Source organism: Hyperolius riggenbachi, chromosome 3 (assembly GCF_040937935.1).
Source record: "Hyperolius riggenbachi isolate aHypRig1 chromosome 3, aHypRig1.pri, whole genome shotgun sequence".
Classification (NCBI taxonomy): domain Eukaryota; kingdom Metazoa; phylum Chordata; class Amphibia; order Anura; family Hyperoliidae; genus Hyperolius; species Hyperolius riggenbachi.
In genome coordinates, this window is record NC_090648.1 from 426,707,688 (window position 1) to 426,727,616 (window position 19,929).

A 19,929-nucleotide genomic window follows, 5' to 3' on the forward strand; every position below is an offset into this window, starting at 1 on the left:
CCCCTAGGGCACCCAATCACCCGCCCACACCTCAGAACGCCCTCAGACCCCAGCCCTGATCACCTCGCCAGTGCATTGCTTGCATCTATTTCCCCCCTCTAATCACACCTTGAGACACCCATCAATCACCTCCTGTCACCCCCTAGCACACCTACCCATCAGATCAGGCCCTCATTTGCCCCGTGTGGGCTCCTGATCACTCGGCCAAACCCTCAGATCCCCCTCAGACCCCCTTCCGATCACCTCCCCAGTGCATTGATTGCATCTATTTTCCCCTCTAACCGCCCCCTGAGACACCCATCAATCACCTCCTGTCACCCCCTAGCACTCCTATCCATCAGATCAGGCCCAATACATCCTGTCATCTAAGAGGCCACCCTGCTTATGACCGGTTCCACAAAATTTGCCCCCTCATAGACCACTTGTCATCAAAATTTGCAGATGCTTATACCCCTGAACAGTCATTTTGAGACATTTGGTTTCCAGACTACTTACAGTTTTGGGCCCGTAAAATGCCAGGGCAGTATAGGAACCCCACAAGTGACCCCATTTTAGAAAAAAAGACACCCCAAGGTATTCTGTTAGGTGTATGATGAGTTCATAGAAGATTTTATTTTTTGTCCAAAGTTAGCGGAAATTGGATTTTTATTGTTTTTTTCACAAAGTGTCATTTTTCACTAACTTGTGACAAAAAATAAAATCTTCTATGAACTCACCATACCCCTAACGGAATACCTTGGGGTGTCTTCTTTCTAAAATGGGGTCACTTGTGGGGTTCCTATACTACCCTGGCATTTTAGGGGCCCTAAACCGTGAGGAGTAGTCTAGAAAACAAATGCCTCAAAATGACCTGTGAATAGGACGTTGGGCCCCTTAGCGCACCTAGGCTGCAAAAAAGTGTCACACATGTGGTATCGCCGTACTCAGAAGAAGTAGTATAATGTGTTTTGGGGTGTATTTTTATACATACCCATGCTGGGTGGGAGAAATATCTCTGTAAATGGACAATTGTGTGTAAAAAAAATCAAATAATTGTCATTTACAGAGATATTTCTCCCACCCAGCATCTGTATGTGTAAAAATACACCCCAAAACACATTATACTACTTCTTCTGAGTACGGCGATACCACATGTGTGGCACTTTTTTTGCACCCTAACTGCGCTAAGGGGCCCAAAGTCCAATGAGTACCTTTAGGATTTCACAGGTCATTTTGCGACATTTGGTTTCAAGACTACTCCTCACGGTTTAGGGCCCCTAAAATGCCAGGGCAGTATAGGAACCCCACAAATGACCCCATTTTAGAAAGAAGACACCTCAAGGTATTCCGTTAGGAGTACGGTGAGTTCATAGAAGATTTTATTTTTTGTCACAAGTTAGCGGAAAATGACACTTTGTGAAAAAAAAACAATTAAAATCAATTTCCGCTAACTTGTGACAAAAATAAAATCTTCTATGAACTCACCATACTCCTAACGGAATACCTTGGGGTGTCTTCTTTCTAAAATGGGGTAATTTGTGGGGTTCCTATACTGTCCTGGCATTTTAGGGGCCCTAAACCGTGAGGAGTAGTCTTGAAATGAAATTTCTCAAAATGACCTGTGAAATCCTAAAGGTACTCATTGGACTTTGGGCCCCTTAGCGCAGTTAGGGCACAAAAAAGTGCCACACATGTGGTATCGCCGTACTCAGGAGAAGTAGTATAATGTGTTTTGGGGTGTATTTTTCCACATACCCATGCTGAGTGGGAGAAATATCTCTATAAATAGACAATTGTGTGTAAAAAAAAATTAAAAAATTGTCATTTACGGAGATATTTCTCCCACCCAGCATGGGTATGTGTAAAAATACACCCCAAAACACATTATACTACTTCTCCTGAGTACGGCAATACCACATGTGTGGCACTTTTTTGCAGCCTAACTGCGCTAAGGGGCCCAAAGTCCAATGAGCATCTTTAGGCTTTACAGGGGTGCTTACAATTAGGCACCCCCCAAAATGCCAGGACAGTGAACACACCCCACAAATTACCCCATTTTGGAAAGTAGACACTTCAAGGTATTCAGAGAGGAGCATAGTGAGTCCGTGGCAGATTTCATTTTTTTTTGTCGCAAGTTAGAAGAAATGGAAACTTTTTTTTTTTTTTTGTCACAAAGTGTCATTTTCCGCTAACTTGTGACAAAAAAATAAAATCTTCTATGAACTCACCATGCCTCTCACTGAATACTTTGGGATGTCTTCTTTCCAAAATGGGGTCATTTGGGGGGTATTTGTACTATCCTGGAACTTTAGCCCCTCATGAAACCTGACAGGTGCGCAGAAAAGTCAGAGATGCTTGAAAATGGGAAAATTCACTTTTGGCACCATAGTTTGTAAACGCTATAACTTTTACCAAATCCAATAAATATACACTGAATGTTTTTTTTTTTAATCAAAGACATGTAGCAGAATAACTTTCACGCTCAAATGTATAGGAAATTTTACTTTATTTGAAAAATGTCAGCACAGAAAGTTAAAAAAGTCATTTTTTTGACAAAATTCATGTCTTTTTTGATGAATATAATAAAAAGTAAAACTCGCAGGCACAATCAAATAGCACCAAAAGAAAGCTGTATTAGTGACAAGAAAAGGAGGTAAAATTCATTTAGGTGGTAGGTTGTATGAGCGAGCAATAAACCGTGAAAGCTGCAGTGGTCTGAATGGAGAAAAAGGCTCTAGTCCTTAAGGGGCGAAAAGACTGTGGTCCTCAAGTGGTTAAGAAAACCTTTTTTTTGCCTGAAGTTGTCCATTAAATGGACAATAATGGTAGGATTTTTAGGCCTCTTTTCCACAGACTGTTGATAGGCAGTGAAATGCCTCTCAAACTCTCACAATTGCTTGTTGCTGCCTGGTAACTGCTCACTGCCGCCTGGTAACTGCTTGCTGAGCACACAGCTCAACAGTCCGTGGAAAAGAGGCCTTAAAGAAGTAGCAATCTAGAGCTAATCAGTATGCTAATAATGAATTACCTTACAACCTGATTAATTAACCAGACTGTTTTACATTTCCTTCAAAACCTGGCGAATGCCTGTTCATGTTAGGCCTCCTTTCCATGGACTGTTGAGCTGTGTGCTCAGCAAGCAGTTACCAAGCAGAAGTAAGCAGTTATCATGCAGCAATAAGCAGTTACCAGGCAGCAGTGAGCAGTTAAGAGAGTTTGAGAGGCATTTCACTGCCTATCAACAGTTTGTGGAAAGGAGGCCTTAAATTGGAACTTGCAGTCAGAATAGACAGATTTTTGATCTCCAATAAAAAGAGAGACGAGGTGAGAGGAAAATGGAAGCTGCCATATTTATTTCCTTGTAAACAATGGCAGTTGCCTGGCAGCCCTGTTGATCTTCTGGCATAAGTAATGTCTAAGTCAAAACCCTGAAACAGGCATATTGCTAATCCAGTAAAACCTGAGAAAGCTGAGTCAGAGTACCTGGTTTGTTGCATGCTTGTTCAGGGTCTATGGCTAAAAGTATTAGAGACACAGGATCAGCAGGACTGCCAGGCAACTGCTATAGTTAAGGAAATAAATATGGCAGGCTCTCACCCTCTCACCTCGGGTTCCCTTTAACTGGAAATAGAATTTGAATCAGCGTAACTTCCCACGAAGGAAACCAGATTCAGGAACTGAGCGGAGCACAAAGTTAATTGAAGTCCTGCCTCTCCAGAAGGAGAGTTTATAATGTTATATGGGTTATGTGTGTATCGTTGTCAGACAGGAACACTGGGTGTGACAGGCACAGAACTACCAAAACAGACAGGAACAAGACAAAGAGATCTGTGTATTTGGATTGCAGGAGATGTCCGTTTCTACTCAGGGAGCTAAAGACCCTAAACTTTACAAGGACTCCTGCATAGTCCTCAGTGATGGGCACAAAATGCCAGTCATAGCGCTGGGGACATTGGCTCCTAGTATGGTAGGTAATATCTTTTTTCACTCTAGAATTCGTGGAGCTGATCTGTAAACTGAGACTACATGGCTAAATGCTTAGCCCTCCTGTCTTTCTGCTGTAGAGGTTTGGGTTTGACTCCAGTCCAGGTTTGTAAATAAGCTTTTTCTATCAGAGTAGCAACACACTAGGCATTGCATGAAAGGTTACATTTTGCTGCGTAAGCATTTTTCGTTAACCTCCCTGGCGGTGCATTTCTGTCTGGAATTATGAGTCTAAGGGCTGGTTCAGACGGACGCTTGCGGAGCGTTTACCGCAAGCGTTCGGAACGTCGCGGTAAACGCTCTCATTCAAGTGAATGGGAGCGTTTACACCGAGCTTTTACGCGCTTTTACCTGAACGCGGCGTTCGGGTCCCGATTTTCGTGAGCGTTCGGGCTGCCCCTGGAAGCGACATGTTGCTCCCAGGGAGCGCCAACCGCGACGGCTAATGTTCCCCTAGGGGAAGAAAAAAACGCGACCGCATCACAACGCGACCGAAGGCTACTGAAAGCCTGACCGCGCAGCCGCCGCAACGCCCCCAGACGCGACGCCACGCAGACGTCCGTCTGAACCAGCCCTAAAAGTGGTACATTTTTTTTAACCACTTGAGGACCACAGTCTTTCTACCCCTTAAGGACCGGCCACTTTTTTTCCATTCAGACCACTGCAGCTTTCACGGTTTATTGCTCGCTCATACAACCTACCACCTAAATGAATTTTGGCTCCTTTTCTTGTCACTAATAAAGCTTTCTTTTGGTGCTATTTGATTGCTCCTGCGATTTTTACTTTTTATTATATTCATCAAAAAAGACATGAATTTTGGCAAAAAAATGATTTTTTTAACTTTCTGTGCTGACAATTTTCAAATAAAGTAAAATTTCTGTATACATGCAGCGCGAAAAATGTGGACAAACATGTTTTTGATTAAAAAAAAAACCATTCAGTGTATATTTATTGGTTTGGGTAAAAGTTATAGCGTTTACAAACTATGGTGCAAAAAGTGAATTTTGCCATTTTCAAGCATCTATGACTTTTCTGACCCCCTGTCATGTTTCATGAGGGGCTAGAATTCCAGGATAGTATAAATACCCCCCAAATGACCCCATTTTGGAAAGAAGACATCCCAAAGTATTCACTGAGAGGCATAGTGAGTTCATAGAAGATATTATTTTTTGTCACAAGTAAGCGCAAAAATGACACTTTGTGACAAAAAAAAAGAAAAAAAAAAAAGAATCCATTTCTTCTAACTTGCGACAAAAAAAAATGAAATCTGCCACGGACTCACCATGCCCCTCTCTGAATACCTTGAAGTGTCTACTTTCCAAAATGGGGTCATTTGTGGGGTGTGTTTACTGTCCTCGCATTTTGGGGGGTGCTAATTTGTAAGCACCCCTGTAAAGCCTAAAGGTGCTCATTGGACTTTGGGCCCCTTAGCGCAGTTAGGCTGCAAAAAAGTGCCACACATGTGGTATTGCCGTACTCAAGAGAAGTAGTAGAATGTGTTTTGGGGTGTATTTTTACACATACCCATGCTGGGTGGGAGAAATATCTCTGTAAATGACATTTTTTTCATTTTTTTTTACACACAATTGTCCATTTACAGAGTTATTTCTCCCACCCAGCATGGGTATGTGTAAAAATACACCCCAAAACACATTGTACTACTTCTCCTGAGTACGGCGATACCACATGTGTGGCACTTTTTTGCACCCTAACTGCGCTAAAGGGCCCAAAGTCCAATGAGTACCTTTAGGATTTCACAAGTCATTTTGCGGGATTTGATTTCCAGACTACTCCTCACGGTTTAGGGCCCCTAAAATGCCAGGGCAGTATAGGAACCCCACAAATGACCCCATTTTAGAAAGAAGACACCCCAAGGTATTCCGTTAGGAGTATGGTGAGTTCATAGAAGATTTTATTTTTTGTCAAAAGTTAGCGGAAAATTGATTTTTTATTGTTTTTTTCACAAAGTGTCATTTTCCACTAACTTGTGACAAAAAATAAAATCTTCTATGAACTCACCATACTCCTAACGGAATACCTTGAGGTGTCTTCTTTCTAAAATGGGGTCATTTGTGGGGTTCCTATACTGCCCTGGCATTTTAGGGGCCCTAAACCGTGAGGAGTAGTCTGGAAATCAAATTCCGCAAAATGACCTGTGAAATCCTAAAGGTACTCATTGAACTTTGGGCCCTTTAGCGCAGTTAGGGTGCAAAAAAGTGCCACACATGTGGTATCGCCGTACTCGGGAGAAGTAGTACAATGTGTTTTGGGGTGTATTTTTACACATACCTATGCTGGGTGGGAGAAATAACTCTGTAAATGGGACAATTGTGTGTAAAAAAAAATCAAAAGATTGTCATTTACAGAGGTATTTCTCCCACCCAGCATGGGTATGTGTAAAAATACACCCCAAAACACATTGTACTACTTCTCCCGAGTATGGCAATACCACATGTGTGGCACTTTTTTGCACCCTAACTGCGCTAAAGGGCCCAAAGTTCAATGAGTACCTTTAGGATTTCACAGGTCATTTTGCGGAATTTGATTTCCAGACTACTCCTCACGGTTTAGGGCCCCTAAAATGCCAGTTCAGTATAGGAACCCCACAAATGACCCCATTTTAGAAAGAAGACACCCCAAGGTATTCCGTTAGGAGTATGGTGAGTTCATAGAAGATTTTATTTTTTGTCACAAGTTAGTGGAAAATGACACTTTGTGAAAAAAACAATAAAAATCAATTTTCCGCTAACTTTTGACAAAAAATAAAATCTTCTATGAACTCACCATACTCCTAACGGAATACCTTGGGGTGTCTTCTTTCTAAAATGGGGTCATTTGTGGGGTTACTATACTGCCCTGGCATTTTAGGGGCCCTAAACCGTGAGGAGTAGTCTTGAAACCAAATGTCGTGAAATCCTAAAGGTACTCATTGGACTTTGGGCCCCTTAGCGTACTTAGGGTGTAAAAAAGTGCCACACATGTGGTACCGCCGTACTCAGGAGAAGTAGTATAATGTGTTTTGGGGTGTATTTTTACACATACCCATGCTAAGTGGGAGAAATATCTCTGTAAATGACAATTGTTTGATTTGTTTTACACACAATTGACCATTTACATAGAAATTTCTCCCACCCAGCATGGGTATGTGTAAAAATACACCCCAAAACACATTATACTACTTTTCCTGAGTACGGCGGTACCACATGTGTGACACTTTTTTGCAGCCTAGGTGCGCTAAGGGGCCCAACGTCCTATTCACGGGTCATTTTGAGGCATTTGTTTTCTAGACTACTCCTCGCGGTTTAGGGCCCCTAAAATGCCAGGGCAGTATAGGAACCCCACAAGTGACCCCATTTTAGAAAGAAGACACCCCAAGGTATTCCGTTAGGTGTATGGCGAGTTCATAGAAGATTTTATTTTTTGTCACAAGTTAGTGAAAAATGACACTTTGTGAAAAAAACCCAATAAAAATCAATTTCCGCTAACTTTTGACAAAAAATAAAATCTTCTATGAACTCGTCATACACCTAACAGAATACCTTGGGGTGTCTTTTTTTCTAAAATGGGGTCACTTGTGGGGTTCCTATACCGCCCTGGCATTTTACGGGCCCAAAACCGTGAGTAGTCTGGAAACCAAATGTCTCAAAATGACTGTTCAGGGGTATAAGCATCTGCAAATTTTGATGACAGGTGGTCTATGAGGGGGCGAATTTTGTGGAACCGGTCATAAGCAGGGTGGCCTTTTAGATGACAGGTTGTATTGGGCCTGATCTGATGGATAGGAGTGCTAGGGGGGTGACAGGAGGTGATTGATGGGTGTCTCAGGGGGTGGTTAGAGGGGAAAATAGATGCAATCAATGCACTGGGGAGGTGATCGGAAGGGGGTCTGAGGGGGATCTGAGGGCTTGGCCGAGTGATCAGGAGCCCACACGGGGCAAATTAGGGCCTGATCTGATGGGTAGGTGTGCTAGGGGGTGACAGGAGGTGATTGATGGGTGTCTCAAGGTGTGATTAGAGGGGGGAATAGATGCAAGCAATGCACTGGCGAGGTGATCAGGGCTGGGGTCTGAGGGCATTCTGAGGGTGTGGGCGGGTGATTGAGTGCCCTAGGGGCAGATAGGGGTCTAATCTGATAGGTAGCAGTGACAGGGGGTGATTGATGGGTAATTAGTGGGTGTTTAGGGTAGAGAACAGATGTGAACACTGCACTTGGGAGGTGATCTGACGGCGGGTTTGCGGGCGATCTAATGGTGTGGGTGGGTGATCAGATTGCCCGCAAGGGGCAGGTTAGGGGCTGATTGATGGGTGGCAGTGACAGGGGGTGATTGATGGGTGATAGGTGATTGGCAGGTGATTGACAGGTGATCAGTGGGTTATTACAGGGAAGAACAGATGTAATTAATGCACTGGCGAATTGATAAGGGGGGGTCAGAGGGCAATCTGAGCGTGTTGGCGGGTGATTGGGTGCCCGCAAGGGGCAGATTAGGGTCTGATCTGATAGGTAAAAGTGACAGGTGGTGATAGGGGGTGATTGATGGGTGATTGATGGGTAATTAGTGGGTGTTTAGAGGAGAGAATAGATGTAAACAATAGATTTGGGAGGTGATCTGATGTCGGATCTGCGGGCGATCTATTGGTGTGGGTGGGTGATTAGTTTGCCCGCAAGGGGCAGGTTAGGGGCTGATTGATGGGTGGCAGTGACAGGGGTGATTGATGGGTGGCAGTGACAGGGGGTGATTGACGGGTGATTGACAGGTGATCAGTGGGTTATTACAGGGAAGGACAGATGTAAATAATGCCCTGGCGAATTGATAAGGGGGGGTCTGAGGGCAATCTGAGCGTGTAGGCGGGTGATTGGGTGCCCGCAAGGGGCAGATTAGGGTCTGATCTGATGGGTAACAGTGACAGGTGGTGATAGGGGGTGATTGATGGGTGATTGATGGGTAATTAGTGAGTGTTTAGAGGAGAGAATAGATGGAAACACTGCGCTTGGGTGGTGATCTGATGTCGGATCTGCGGGCGATCTTATGGTGTGGGTGGGTGATCAGTTTGCCCGCAAGGGGCAGGTTAGGGGCTGATTGTTGGGTGGCAGTGACAGGGGGTGATTGATGGGTGATAGGTGATTGGCAGGTGATTGACAGGTGATCAGTGGGTTATTACAGGGAAGGACAGATGTAATTAATGCACTGGTGAAATGATAAGGGGGGGGGGTCTGAGGGCAATCTGAGCGTGTGGGCGGGTGATTGGGTGCCCGCAAGGGGCAGCTTAGGGTCTGATCTGATAGGTAACAGTGACAGGTGGTGATAGGGGGTGATTGATGGGTGATTGATGGGTAATTAGTGGGTGTTTAGAGAAGATAACAGATGTAAACAATACATTTGGGAGGTAATCTGACGGCGGGTTTGCGGGCGATCTAATGGTGTGGGTGGGTGATCAGATTGCCCGCAAGGGGCAGGTTAGGGGCTGATTGACGGGTGGCAGTGACAGGGGGTGACAGGGGGTGATTGATGGGTGATAGGTGATTGGCAGGTGATTGACAGGTGATCAGTGGGTTATTACAGGGAAGAACAGATGTAATTAATGCACTGGCGAATTGATAAGGGGGGGTCAGAGGGCAATCTGAGCGTGTTGGCGGGTGATTGGGTGCCCGCAAGGGGCAGATTAGGGTCTGATCTGATAGGTAAAAGTGACAGGTGGTGATAGGGGGTGATTGATGGGTGATTGATGGGTAATTAGTTGGTGTTTAGAGGAGAGAATAGATGTAAACAATGGATTTGGGAGGTGATCTGATGTCGGATCTGCGGGCGATCTATTGGTGTGGGTGGGTGATCAGATTGCCCGCAAGGGGCAGGTTAATTAATGCACTGGCGAATTGATAAGGGGGGGTCAGAGGGCAATCTGAGCGTGTTGGCGGGTGATTGGGTGCCCGCAAGGGGCAGATTAGGGTCTGATCTGATAGGTAAAAGTGACAGGTGGTGATAGGGGGTGATTGATGGGTGATTGATGGGTAATTAGTGGGTGTTTAGAGGAGAGAATAGATGTAAACAATGGATTTGGGAGGTGATCTGATGTCGGATCTGCGGGCGATCTATTGGTGTGGGTGGGTGATCAGATTGCCCGCAAGGGGCAGGTTAGGGGCTGATTGTTGGGTGGCAGTGACAGGGGGTGATTGATGGGTGATTGACGGGTGATTGACAGGTTATCAGGGAAGATAGATGCATACAGTACACGGGGGGGGGGGTCTGGGGGGGGGGGTCTGGGGAGAATCTGAGGGGTGGGGGGTGATCAGGAGGGGGGTGATTGATAGTGACAGGGAGTGATTGATGGGTTATTAGGGGGGTGATTGGGTGCAAACAGGGGTCTGGGGGGTGGGCAGGGGGGGGTCTGAGGGGTGCTGTGGGCGATCAGTGGGCGGGGGGGGGCAGATCAGTGTGTTTGGGTGCAGACTAGGGTGGCTGCAGCCTGCCCTGGTGGTCCCTCGGACACTGGGACCACCAGGGCAGGAGGCAGCCTGTATAATACACTTTGTATACATTACAAAGTGTATTATACACTTTGTAGCGGCGATCGCGGGGTTAACATCCCGCCGGCGCTTCCGTATGGCCGGCGGGATGTTACGGCGGGTGGGCGGAGCCAGTTGCCGGGGGAAGCGCGCGTCATCAATGACGCGATCGCTCCCCCGGCATGCCTAAAGGACGCGCCGCCTGAAGGCGTATTGCGGTCCTTTAGGCGTCCACTTTGCCACCGCCCATGGGCTGTGGGCGGTCGGCAAGTGGTTAAAGAATTTTAGGCCTCCAATTCTTAAGTCCTAACTCCCCAAAATATGTCAGAAGAAAAGCCTGGTAGACATTCTGCATATAAATAAAAAACTAGAATACAAATTTGTTTAATTCAATTTATGAATAAACTTAAAAAACATTGTGAAACTGTACAAATAAGACGCCTTGTTCACATTGCGTTTCGGCTCTCGTGTCCGTCCGCGGTGGGCTTTCTTTCTGCGTTTTTTAAAGCGTTTTCTGGTGATTTTCTGTGCATTTGCTTGTTTTTGTGGGCGTTTTTGTAAGCGCTTTGCAGAGCGCTTCCATCTTTTAATCCGGAAAAAATAAATACAATGTATTTTTTTTTTTTTTAAAAAGTTCACGCAATCTCTTGCCAAAGCGATATTGTGAGCGTTTTTTTTTCCCTATACCTTCCATTGAGGCAGATCGCCTCAAAAATGGCCCAAGCACAGCTTTCCAAAGCGGATCGCAAATGAACCATTCTGAGATGAACTCTCTCATAGAGAATCATTGCACAAGTGCTTTCAGGGTGATTTTGAAAATCGCCCATGCTTAAAATTTTCCAAAAACACCTATAATGTGAACAAGGCCAGAGAGTAGTCAAAATTCATGCAGTGGTCGGTGCAGGTGGCAGGCAGAGAGTAGTCAAAATCCAGGGAGAGTTTGGTGCAGGCGGCAGGCAGAGAGTAGTCAAAATCCAGGCAGACATCAGTGCAGGCGGCGGGCAGAGAGTAGTCAAAATCCAGGCAGACGTCGGTGCAGGCGGCGAGCAGAGAGTAGTCAAAATCCAGGCAGACGTCGGTGCAGGCGGCGGGCAGAGAGTAGTCAAAATCCAGACAGCCGTCGGTGCAGGCGGCGAGCAGAGAGTAGTCAAAATCCAGGCAGACGTCGGTACAGGCGGCGGGCAGAGGGTAGTCAAAATCCAGGCAAAATTCGGTAACAGTAAGGCAGAAGCACTTAGCTCAGAAGCAGTTGGGAACCAAATAACGGAAAATTGTATACTTACCTAACCAGTAATTTTCCTTTCCTGTACAAACTCCACGTCAGCATACAATAGTTAACTCCGCCCCTTTAACCCCCTCAGGACATGTAACTATAAATTCTAAGATGGCTGCCCCTGCCAGTGCTTTTTTGTAACTAGTAGTAATATTCCCTTCACATACGGGTGGGAAAAAATCCGTATGCTGACGTGGAGTTTGTACAGGAAAGGAAAATTACTGGTTAGGTAAGTATACAATTTTCCGTTTTCCTATACAAACCCACGTCAGCATACAATGGGATTTAACTATTAACAATAAGACACGGGTGGGCGCTGATAATAATGCTTTAACAGTGTTTCAATTTTGCACATACAGTATAAAGTGTTACATCACACTAAATTGACTTGTGAGGCTGAGAGAATCCTCTTCCCGAACTCTGATGTAGACCCCGCTGCTGGGTCCACCTTATAATGCTTTATAAAAGTGTTGATGGACGACCAGTTGGCCGCTCTGCAGATGGTTTCCGCCGATACCCTAGTATATGCGGCCCAAGAGGCCGATACCGCCCTTGTGGAGTGTGCCTTCACTTGTTCCGGAGGTTCTCTGCCCATTGCCCTATAAGCTGCCCTGATTGCCCCCACTAGCCATGTGGCAATTGTTCTTGATGTGGCTGGATGTCCCTTCCTATATCCTGATGGGATTACAAAAAGTCTATTCGATTTTCGGATGGGCTTGGTTAGGTCTAAGTAGGTAGCCAGTATCGTGGGTATATTCAATGAATTAGGATACTCCAAAGATGTGTCTGTAAAATTGGGTAGTTCCCATTCCTGATTGAAATGATATGAGGTCGCCCTCTTGGGGATGAATTCCTTGACGGGTCTGAGAGTGATTCTGTCTGGGAAAAACTGTAAGTATGGACTTTCGTAGGCCAAAGCTTGTAGTTCTGAGCTTCGGCGTGCTGACGTGACTGCAATTAGGAACACTAACTTAGTTGTAAGGTTGCCTAGCGAGCATTGTGATATTGGTTCAAAAGGTGCCCTCGATAATCCCTGCAGTACTAGTGGTAGGTCCCACTGGGGATACAAATTTTTCCTTGCAGGTCTTATCTTTGTTGCAGCTCTTATAAATTGAATGATTAAAGGATGATTTGCCCACTTCTGATCCATGAGAGATGATAGTGCAGAAATCTGTACCCTTAAGGTATTTACCCCTAGACCTAGCTCTAGTCCCTGCTGTAGAAATTGTAGGATCTCCGTTACCTGCGGGTTGTAGGGGTTAGTCTGATTCTTGGTTGCAAATTCGGTGAATATGTACCATATACGGTGATAAGTCGCATTCGTTGTTCTTTTCCTAGCGCGCAGCAGGGTGTCTATTACTGCCTCAGTGCAGCCCAGTGTTAGTAGTTTTGCCTTTCAGCTTCCAAGCCGTTAAAGATAGCATGCCCGGATTGGGATGGACCAGCTCTCCCTGAGTCAGTAAGTCCTGTGGACATGGAAGCGGCATGGGTGCTGCTATCGACAGTTTCTGAAGTAATGGATACCACGGTCTGCGAGGCCAGTCTGGAATTACTGCTATAACTGTGGTCCTCTCTCGTTGTATCTTCAACAGTAAATGATAGATTATTAGTATTGGAGGGAAAACGTAAGCCAGATTCTGGGGCCATTCTGATGTTAGCGCGTCCCAACTCACCGCCTCCCTGAACTTGTAGCGGGAGAAAAACATCCTGCATTTCGCATTGAATGGCGTAGCCATCAAGTCTATCTGGGGATGGCCCCATCTCTGGCAGATCATTTCGAATACCTTCTGGTTCAATGACCATTCGTTGTTGTCGTACCGATATCGGCTCAGACTGTCTGCTATCAGATTCTTCACTCCTGGTATATGAATTGCTTGTAGGTTGATTAGATTGTCTTGGGCCCATGCCATTATCGGGGACACCTCTCTGAGTAAAGAGCGACTGCGTGTCCCCCCCCTGGTTCTGAACATATGCTACTGCGGAGGTATTGTCCATCCTTAAGAGTAGACTGTTGTTGCGTAATGTTTGTGCAAAGTGACGAACTGCTTCGGTCGCTGCCCTCAGTTCCAATATGTTGGCTGATATATTTTCTGTTGGGTATGACCATGTGTTCTGGGCATATTGTTGGTTGAGGTGCGCCCCCCAGCCTATTTGACTCGCATCCGTGGTTAATACCAGCGGTGTTGGTGTTCGCAGACTGTGATAGTTCAGTAGGTTCTGTGGATTCTTCCACCAGGTTAGCTGCCGTCTGGCTGGCGGCTGAATCTGAATTAACTGTGTCATGGATCTTCCATCCCACTGATCGAGGAAATTTGTCTGAAGTACTCTCACGTTCCATTTCGCCCGTCGCACCATAGGAATGGTTGCGGTCATTGTTCCCAGTAGGCGTAACCACTCTCTTGCCTGAATGGTTTGAGTCTGTTCCACTGCTACAACCTTCGATATGATCGATAACATCTTGTCCCTTGGGAGCTGGACTGCATTCCTTAGAGTGTCTATGTGTGCTCCCAGAAAAAGGATGCTCTGTGATGGTTCTAAGCTGCTTTTCTCCCAGTTGATAAGCCAACCGAAGTCCCTTAGCGTGACGAGCAGTATCTCCCTGTGCTGAATTGCTACCTCCTGCGAGGCTGCCACTAAGAGAACATCGTCCAGATAGGCATGAATACGAAGACCTCTTTTCCTGAGTAGAGCTATAAGTGTTACCAATATCTTTGTGAATGTTCTGGGAGCTGTTGAAATGCCGAAGGGCAATACTCTGAATTGATAATGCTGCGTTCCTATTGCGAACCTGAGGAATCTCTGATATTCTGCCTGTATCGGGCCGTGTAGGTACGCATCTGCGAGATCCAATGAAATTAACCAATCGCCCACCTGGATTGATGGTAGTATTGTCTGGAGGGACTCCATCTTGAATGACTCTAAATCGATCTGTACGTTCAAAAGTCTGAGGTCTAATACTGGCCGCAAGTTTCCATTCTTTTTCGTCACGAAAAATAGTGGGGAGTAGAAACCTGTGAATTTTTGCAGCTGTGGTACCTGTATTATGGCATTCTTGTCGATTAATTCGGATAAATACTGGGATAGTATGTCTTTGTGTTGCGATGTCCTTGGGGTTCTTGTCGCCTTGAAGTGGTCTTGGGGGAAGCCCTGCTTGAACCGCCAAGAATGTCCGTTTCGTATTGTGTTGACCACCCATGGATCTTGCACCTGCTCCGCCCACACCTTGCTGTATAGTTGTAATCGTCCCCCAACTTTTGGTGTGTGAGCGGGCGTGATCTCAGAACGATTTTGAAGGTTGTGGTGCTGAGCTTGCAGTGCGCTGTCTGTTAAACCTGGTGATGTTAGATTGTCCACTCTGCCATTGGCGACGAAAATTTCTTCCCCCTCTTCCGGTGTTAGTATCTCTATATCGGGACTGAAAGCTCACTCTGTTCACCATCCGTTGCCTTTTTAGACGACGATCTTGAGGGATTAATCCAGACTTACCTCCGGTTACCCGGCTTATAGCCTCATCAAGTTTTGGTCCGAATAGGTTCTTACCGTCGAAGGGGATCTTGCACCATGTGCTTTTAGAATTAGGGTCAGCGGACCATGACTTTAGCCATAAGGCCCTTTTGGATGTTACCGAGTATAACATGGCCCGGGCCAAAGCCCGAATGATATCGAAAGCGGCCTCGCCGATAAATTCCGCCGCAACACGGAAATCGTCTAAAGCCTGGATAAGAGATTCCCTGTCGAGTTTAGCCTGGATCGCCCCCTCAAGATTGTCTGTCCAAGCACTTAATGCCTTTGCTATTGAGGTTAAGGCCACAGCTGGACGACAGGCTCCGCCCATACTAGTGTATGCCTTCTTTAGGTCAGCGTCTATCTTTCTTTCCATTATATCTCTAAAAGGCGTGGAGTCCTCTGACGGTAATGTAGTGTGTCTAGCTAAGCGTACAATTGATGCATCAATGATCGGTGGAGAATCCAACTGCTGGGTCAGTTCTGCTTCTAAGGGGTACATTTTCTGAAGTCTGTTAATTAATGGCGCTTTCTTTTCCATTCTGGACCATTCCTCTCTGATTAACTCCGTCACCTCCTCCATAATAGGGAAAGAGACTGCAGACTTCTTAAGATGGGGGTAATAGGATCTGGAATTACTGGGGGGTTCTGGTTGTTCCTCCCACAAAATGGCCTCCTTGACTGACTTAATGAGGAGGTTGATCAGTGCGAAATCAAAGCCTAATCTACAATCATCATTATCTATGTCTTCATCCATTTCTGTTGACCTGTCATCCTCTCGATTGGTCGGTATTAATCCTGAAGATGTATTATGTTCCCGCAGGGTTTGCTGTACTATATCCTTTACTAGTGTTGGCAAGTCAGGCATGGGGGGCTGTTTTTTCCCTTGGCAATGAGTAAAAACAGTCTGCGCATACTAATTTCCCGGGCATTGGATACTCTCCACAAGCCCAACAGCCCTCATGTTCCTCATAAAAGTGTTCACTAGGTTGCTGGGACTTTCTCTTTGCCGTAGCCTTCCTGCTTGAACCCGAAGATGACCCCCATGCCTGTGAGGCATTGGGTGTCTCCTTGGAAGTTCCAGGATTTTGGGGGCTGAGAAGACAATAAAGAGATATAGAAGACTGTCAGTATCTCATTCTATCCACCTCTTTTCCTACCTAATACTTACAGTGCTACCCACTCTTACCAATCATTAGGGGGCTGGTCTGATATGCGGGCAGGCAGATTATCCTCTTCCATATTGGGAAAACCCACTATGAAAAGGCATACAAAGATATGTAAATAGGAGGTAATGTAACGCTAAGCAAATAAAAAGTACATATACATGATACAAAGTTTATGTATGCACACCTTAAAGATCAATAACACTGCTCTGGCTGAAGCGCACTGGAAAGGAGAGCTAGACCTGGAGGAAAAAATACATTCAATATATAAATGGTCGCAGGGCAGTAAAATGGTATAGATGTAGGGAGGCTCACAGTTGCTCCCTCCTACCTCCTCTGATCTCGACAGAGTTCTGGCGACCAGCGACATGCTGGGAGACTAGCAGGCCCTATATGGCCGACTCGGCGTCTTCCGGGTGGTAACGCGCCTGCGCGTGACGTCACCACGCTGCTCCGTCCGTGGAGCACAGCGCTAGGGAGCCGTACACTGCGGAAGTCCCCGCCGCCTAGAGGCACTTCCGGAACCTAGACGAAAGGGGAACACGCCAAGCTCCGCCTCCAACCTCCGACATGCGGATGGATCAATAACCCCACAGACCAGCAGAAGGGGTCCCGCATGGATAACACAAACTTTAGGTCATTGCCATGCGAGCCTCACTCAGGAGAGGGACAGAACCTGAGCGGTGGCCACAAGAAGACGGCCTGGTAAGAGTAAAATAAAAATACTGAAGATGTCACTCATGTTGTCCTGAGGGAATTGAGACAGATGAAAAAAAGCACTGGCAGGGGCAGCCATCTTAGAATTTATAGTTACATGTCCTGAGGGGGTTAAAGGGGCGGAGTTAACCATTGTATGCTGACGTGGGTTTGTATAGGAAATATATTGTTACCATCCTGTGCTTTCAAATGAGCTTATCTGCCATGGCAGTCAGGTGACACAGGAGAGATCAAATTACATATATACATATACAGTGGGATGCAAAAGTTTGGGCAACCTTGTTAATCATCATGATTTTCCTGTATGGTTATGATAAAAAATGTCAGTTAAATATTTCATATAAGAGACACACACAGTGATCTTTGAGAAGTGAAATGAAGTTTATTGGATTTACAGAAAGTGTGCAATAATTGTTTAAACAAAATTAGGCAGGTGCATAAATTCGGGCACCACAAAAAAGAATGAAAACAATATTTAGTAGATCCTCCTTTTGCAGAAATTACAGCCTCTAAATGCTTCCTGTAGGCTCCAATGAGTGTCTGGATTCTGGTTGAAGGTATTTTGGACCATTCCTAGCGCAGCTTCAGCTTTGCCACTGATTCCTGGACATTGGTCTCCTGAAATCTGCTGATACTGAGTGTAATCCATGCGTCCCTCAACTTTGACAGGATTCCCAGTGACTGCAATGGCCACACAGCCCCACAGCATGATGGAACCACCACCATATTTTACTGTAGGTACCGTAGAAGGTGTTTTTCTTGGAATGCTGTGTTTTTTCCTCCATGCATAACGCCCCTTGTTATGCCCAAATAACTCAATTTTAGTTACATCAGTTCATAGCAGCTTATTCCAAAACGAAGCTGGCTTGTCCAAATGTGCTTTAGCATACCTCAAGCGGCTCTGTTTGTGCTGTGGGCGGAGAAAAGGCTTTCTCTGCATACAGCATCTCCTTGTGTAAAGTGCGCCGAATGGTTGAACGATGTGCACTGACTCCATCTGGAGCAAGATGATATTGTAGGTCTTTGGTACTGGTCTGTGGGTTGACTGTTCTCACCGTTCGTCGCTTCTGTCTATCTGAGATTTTTCTTGGTTTGCCACTTCAAGCCTTAATTTGAGCTGAGAGTGTGGTCTTCCATTTCCTCAATATGTTCCTAACTGTGGAAACAGACAGCTGAAATCTCTGAGACAGCTTTCTGTATCCTTCTCCTGAACCATGATGGTGAACAATCTTTGTCTTCATTTCATTTGAGAGTTGCTTTAAGACCCCCATGTTGCTACTCTTCAGAGAAAATTAAAAAGGAGGGACACTTACAATTGACCCCTTTAACCATTTCTGCCGCCCGGACGTGAATGTCACATCCGGGCGGCTGCTCTGCTGCGGTTCGGCGCGTTCCCTCCACCGTGCTGTCCCCCGGTAGCCCTGGTATCAGTGAACGGGAACATGGTTCCCGATCACTGATCCGTGTCCCCAGCAGAAAAACAAATAGTAAAAGTACATCTACATATTTTTACATTACAATTTACACATATAATAACATTAAAAATTAACTGTTTATTTCCCACACCAAAATATTACCCAAATGAATTTTTTTTATGGAAAAAAAAATTACTATAAAAAATAAAATAAAAAAGACATAAATAGTTACCTAAGGGTCTGAACTTTTTAAATATGCATTTAAAGGGGGTATATACGAACTTTTTTTTTAAAATTATAAGCTTGTAAATAGTGATGGATGGAAAAAATGCACCTTTATTTCCAAATAAAATATTGGCGCCATACATTGTGATAGGGAAAAAATTTAAATGGTGTCATAACCGAGACAAATGGGCAAATAAAATACATGGGTTTTGATTATGGTAGTGTGGATTATTTTAAAGCTATAATGTCCGAAAACTGAGAAATAATGCATTTTTTCCATTATTTTTTTCTTATTAATCCTGTTAAAATGCATTTATAAAAAAATAATTCTTAGCAAAATGTACCACCCAAAGAAAGCCTAATTAGTGGCGGAAAAAACAACATATAGATCAATAAGTAGTGATAAAGTTATTAGCGAATAAATGGGAGGTGAAAATTGCTCTGATGCATAAGGTGAAAAATCCCTGCGGGCTGAAATGGTTAAATAAATACTTATTCTCATAATTGTATGTAGGTCAGGGGTCACTGAGCTTACTAAGCCAATTTGAGTTCCATTGTTCCACTAATTTGTTCTAAAGGTTTTTGAATCAATAAAATGACCTCAGTGCCCAAATTTATGCACCTGCCTAATTTGATTTAAACAATTATTGCGCACTTTCTGCAAATCCCATAAACTTCACTTCTCGAACTTAAACTGACTTTTTTATCGTAACAACCAACGATTTAAACAGGAAAATCCTGACGATTAACAAACTTTCGCATCCCTCTGTATATGTACTAATGGCAATGAGGCTTCCCCCCCACCCCTGTAGCTGCAGGCAGTCCAGCGCTGGCTCCCCCAAAGTGTCCCGGAATCCTCCCTCGACAAGCCTGATGCACTGATAAGCGCTGATTTACCTTTCCTGGCTCCAGCGGGCCCTTTTTGCGGCTCTCCGCACGGAGATAGGCGAAAATAGCCGATCTCCGTCGGGTCCGCTCTATTTCGCAGATGCAGGAGACTTGCGCCTGTGCAGTAGAGCGGCCCAACAGCAATTGGCTATTTCCGCCTATCTCCGAGGTGGAGAGCCGATACTGTGCCTGCGCTGGAGCCGGGAAGGTAAATATTTACATCCCCACTGTTCGGGTCTAAGGAGGACGGGGGAAGCCTCAATAGGATACGGAGGC

General features: G+C 45.3%; 1 protein-coding gene across 5 annotated transcripts in view; it reads left to right on the plus strand.

The window, feature by feature from the left end:
- The first annotated feature begins 3,680 nt into the window (after positions 1–3,680).
- Positions 3,681–19,929, plus strand: part of LOC137564141 (aldo-keto reductase family 1 member C3-like) — a 91,483-nt gene continuing 75,234 nt past the window's right edge. For 2 of the 5 annotated variants that reach the window (XM_068277577.1, XM_068277581.1), the window contains exon 1: positions 3,683–3,946. In XM_068277577.1, the coding sequence (XP_068133678.1) occupies positions 3,830–3,946 (117 nt within the window). In that variant the 5' untranslated portion in view covers positions 3,683–3,829. Of the gene's footprint in view, positions 3,947–19,929 lie in introns of all 5 variants that reach the window. The other 3 variants (XM_068277578.1, XM_068277579.1, XM_068277576.1) reach the window with 3 other exon arrangements.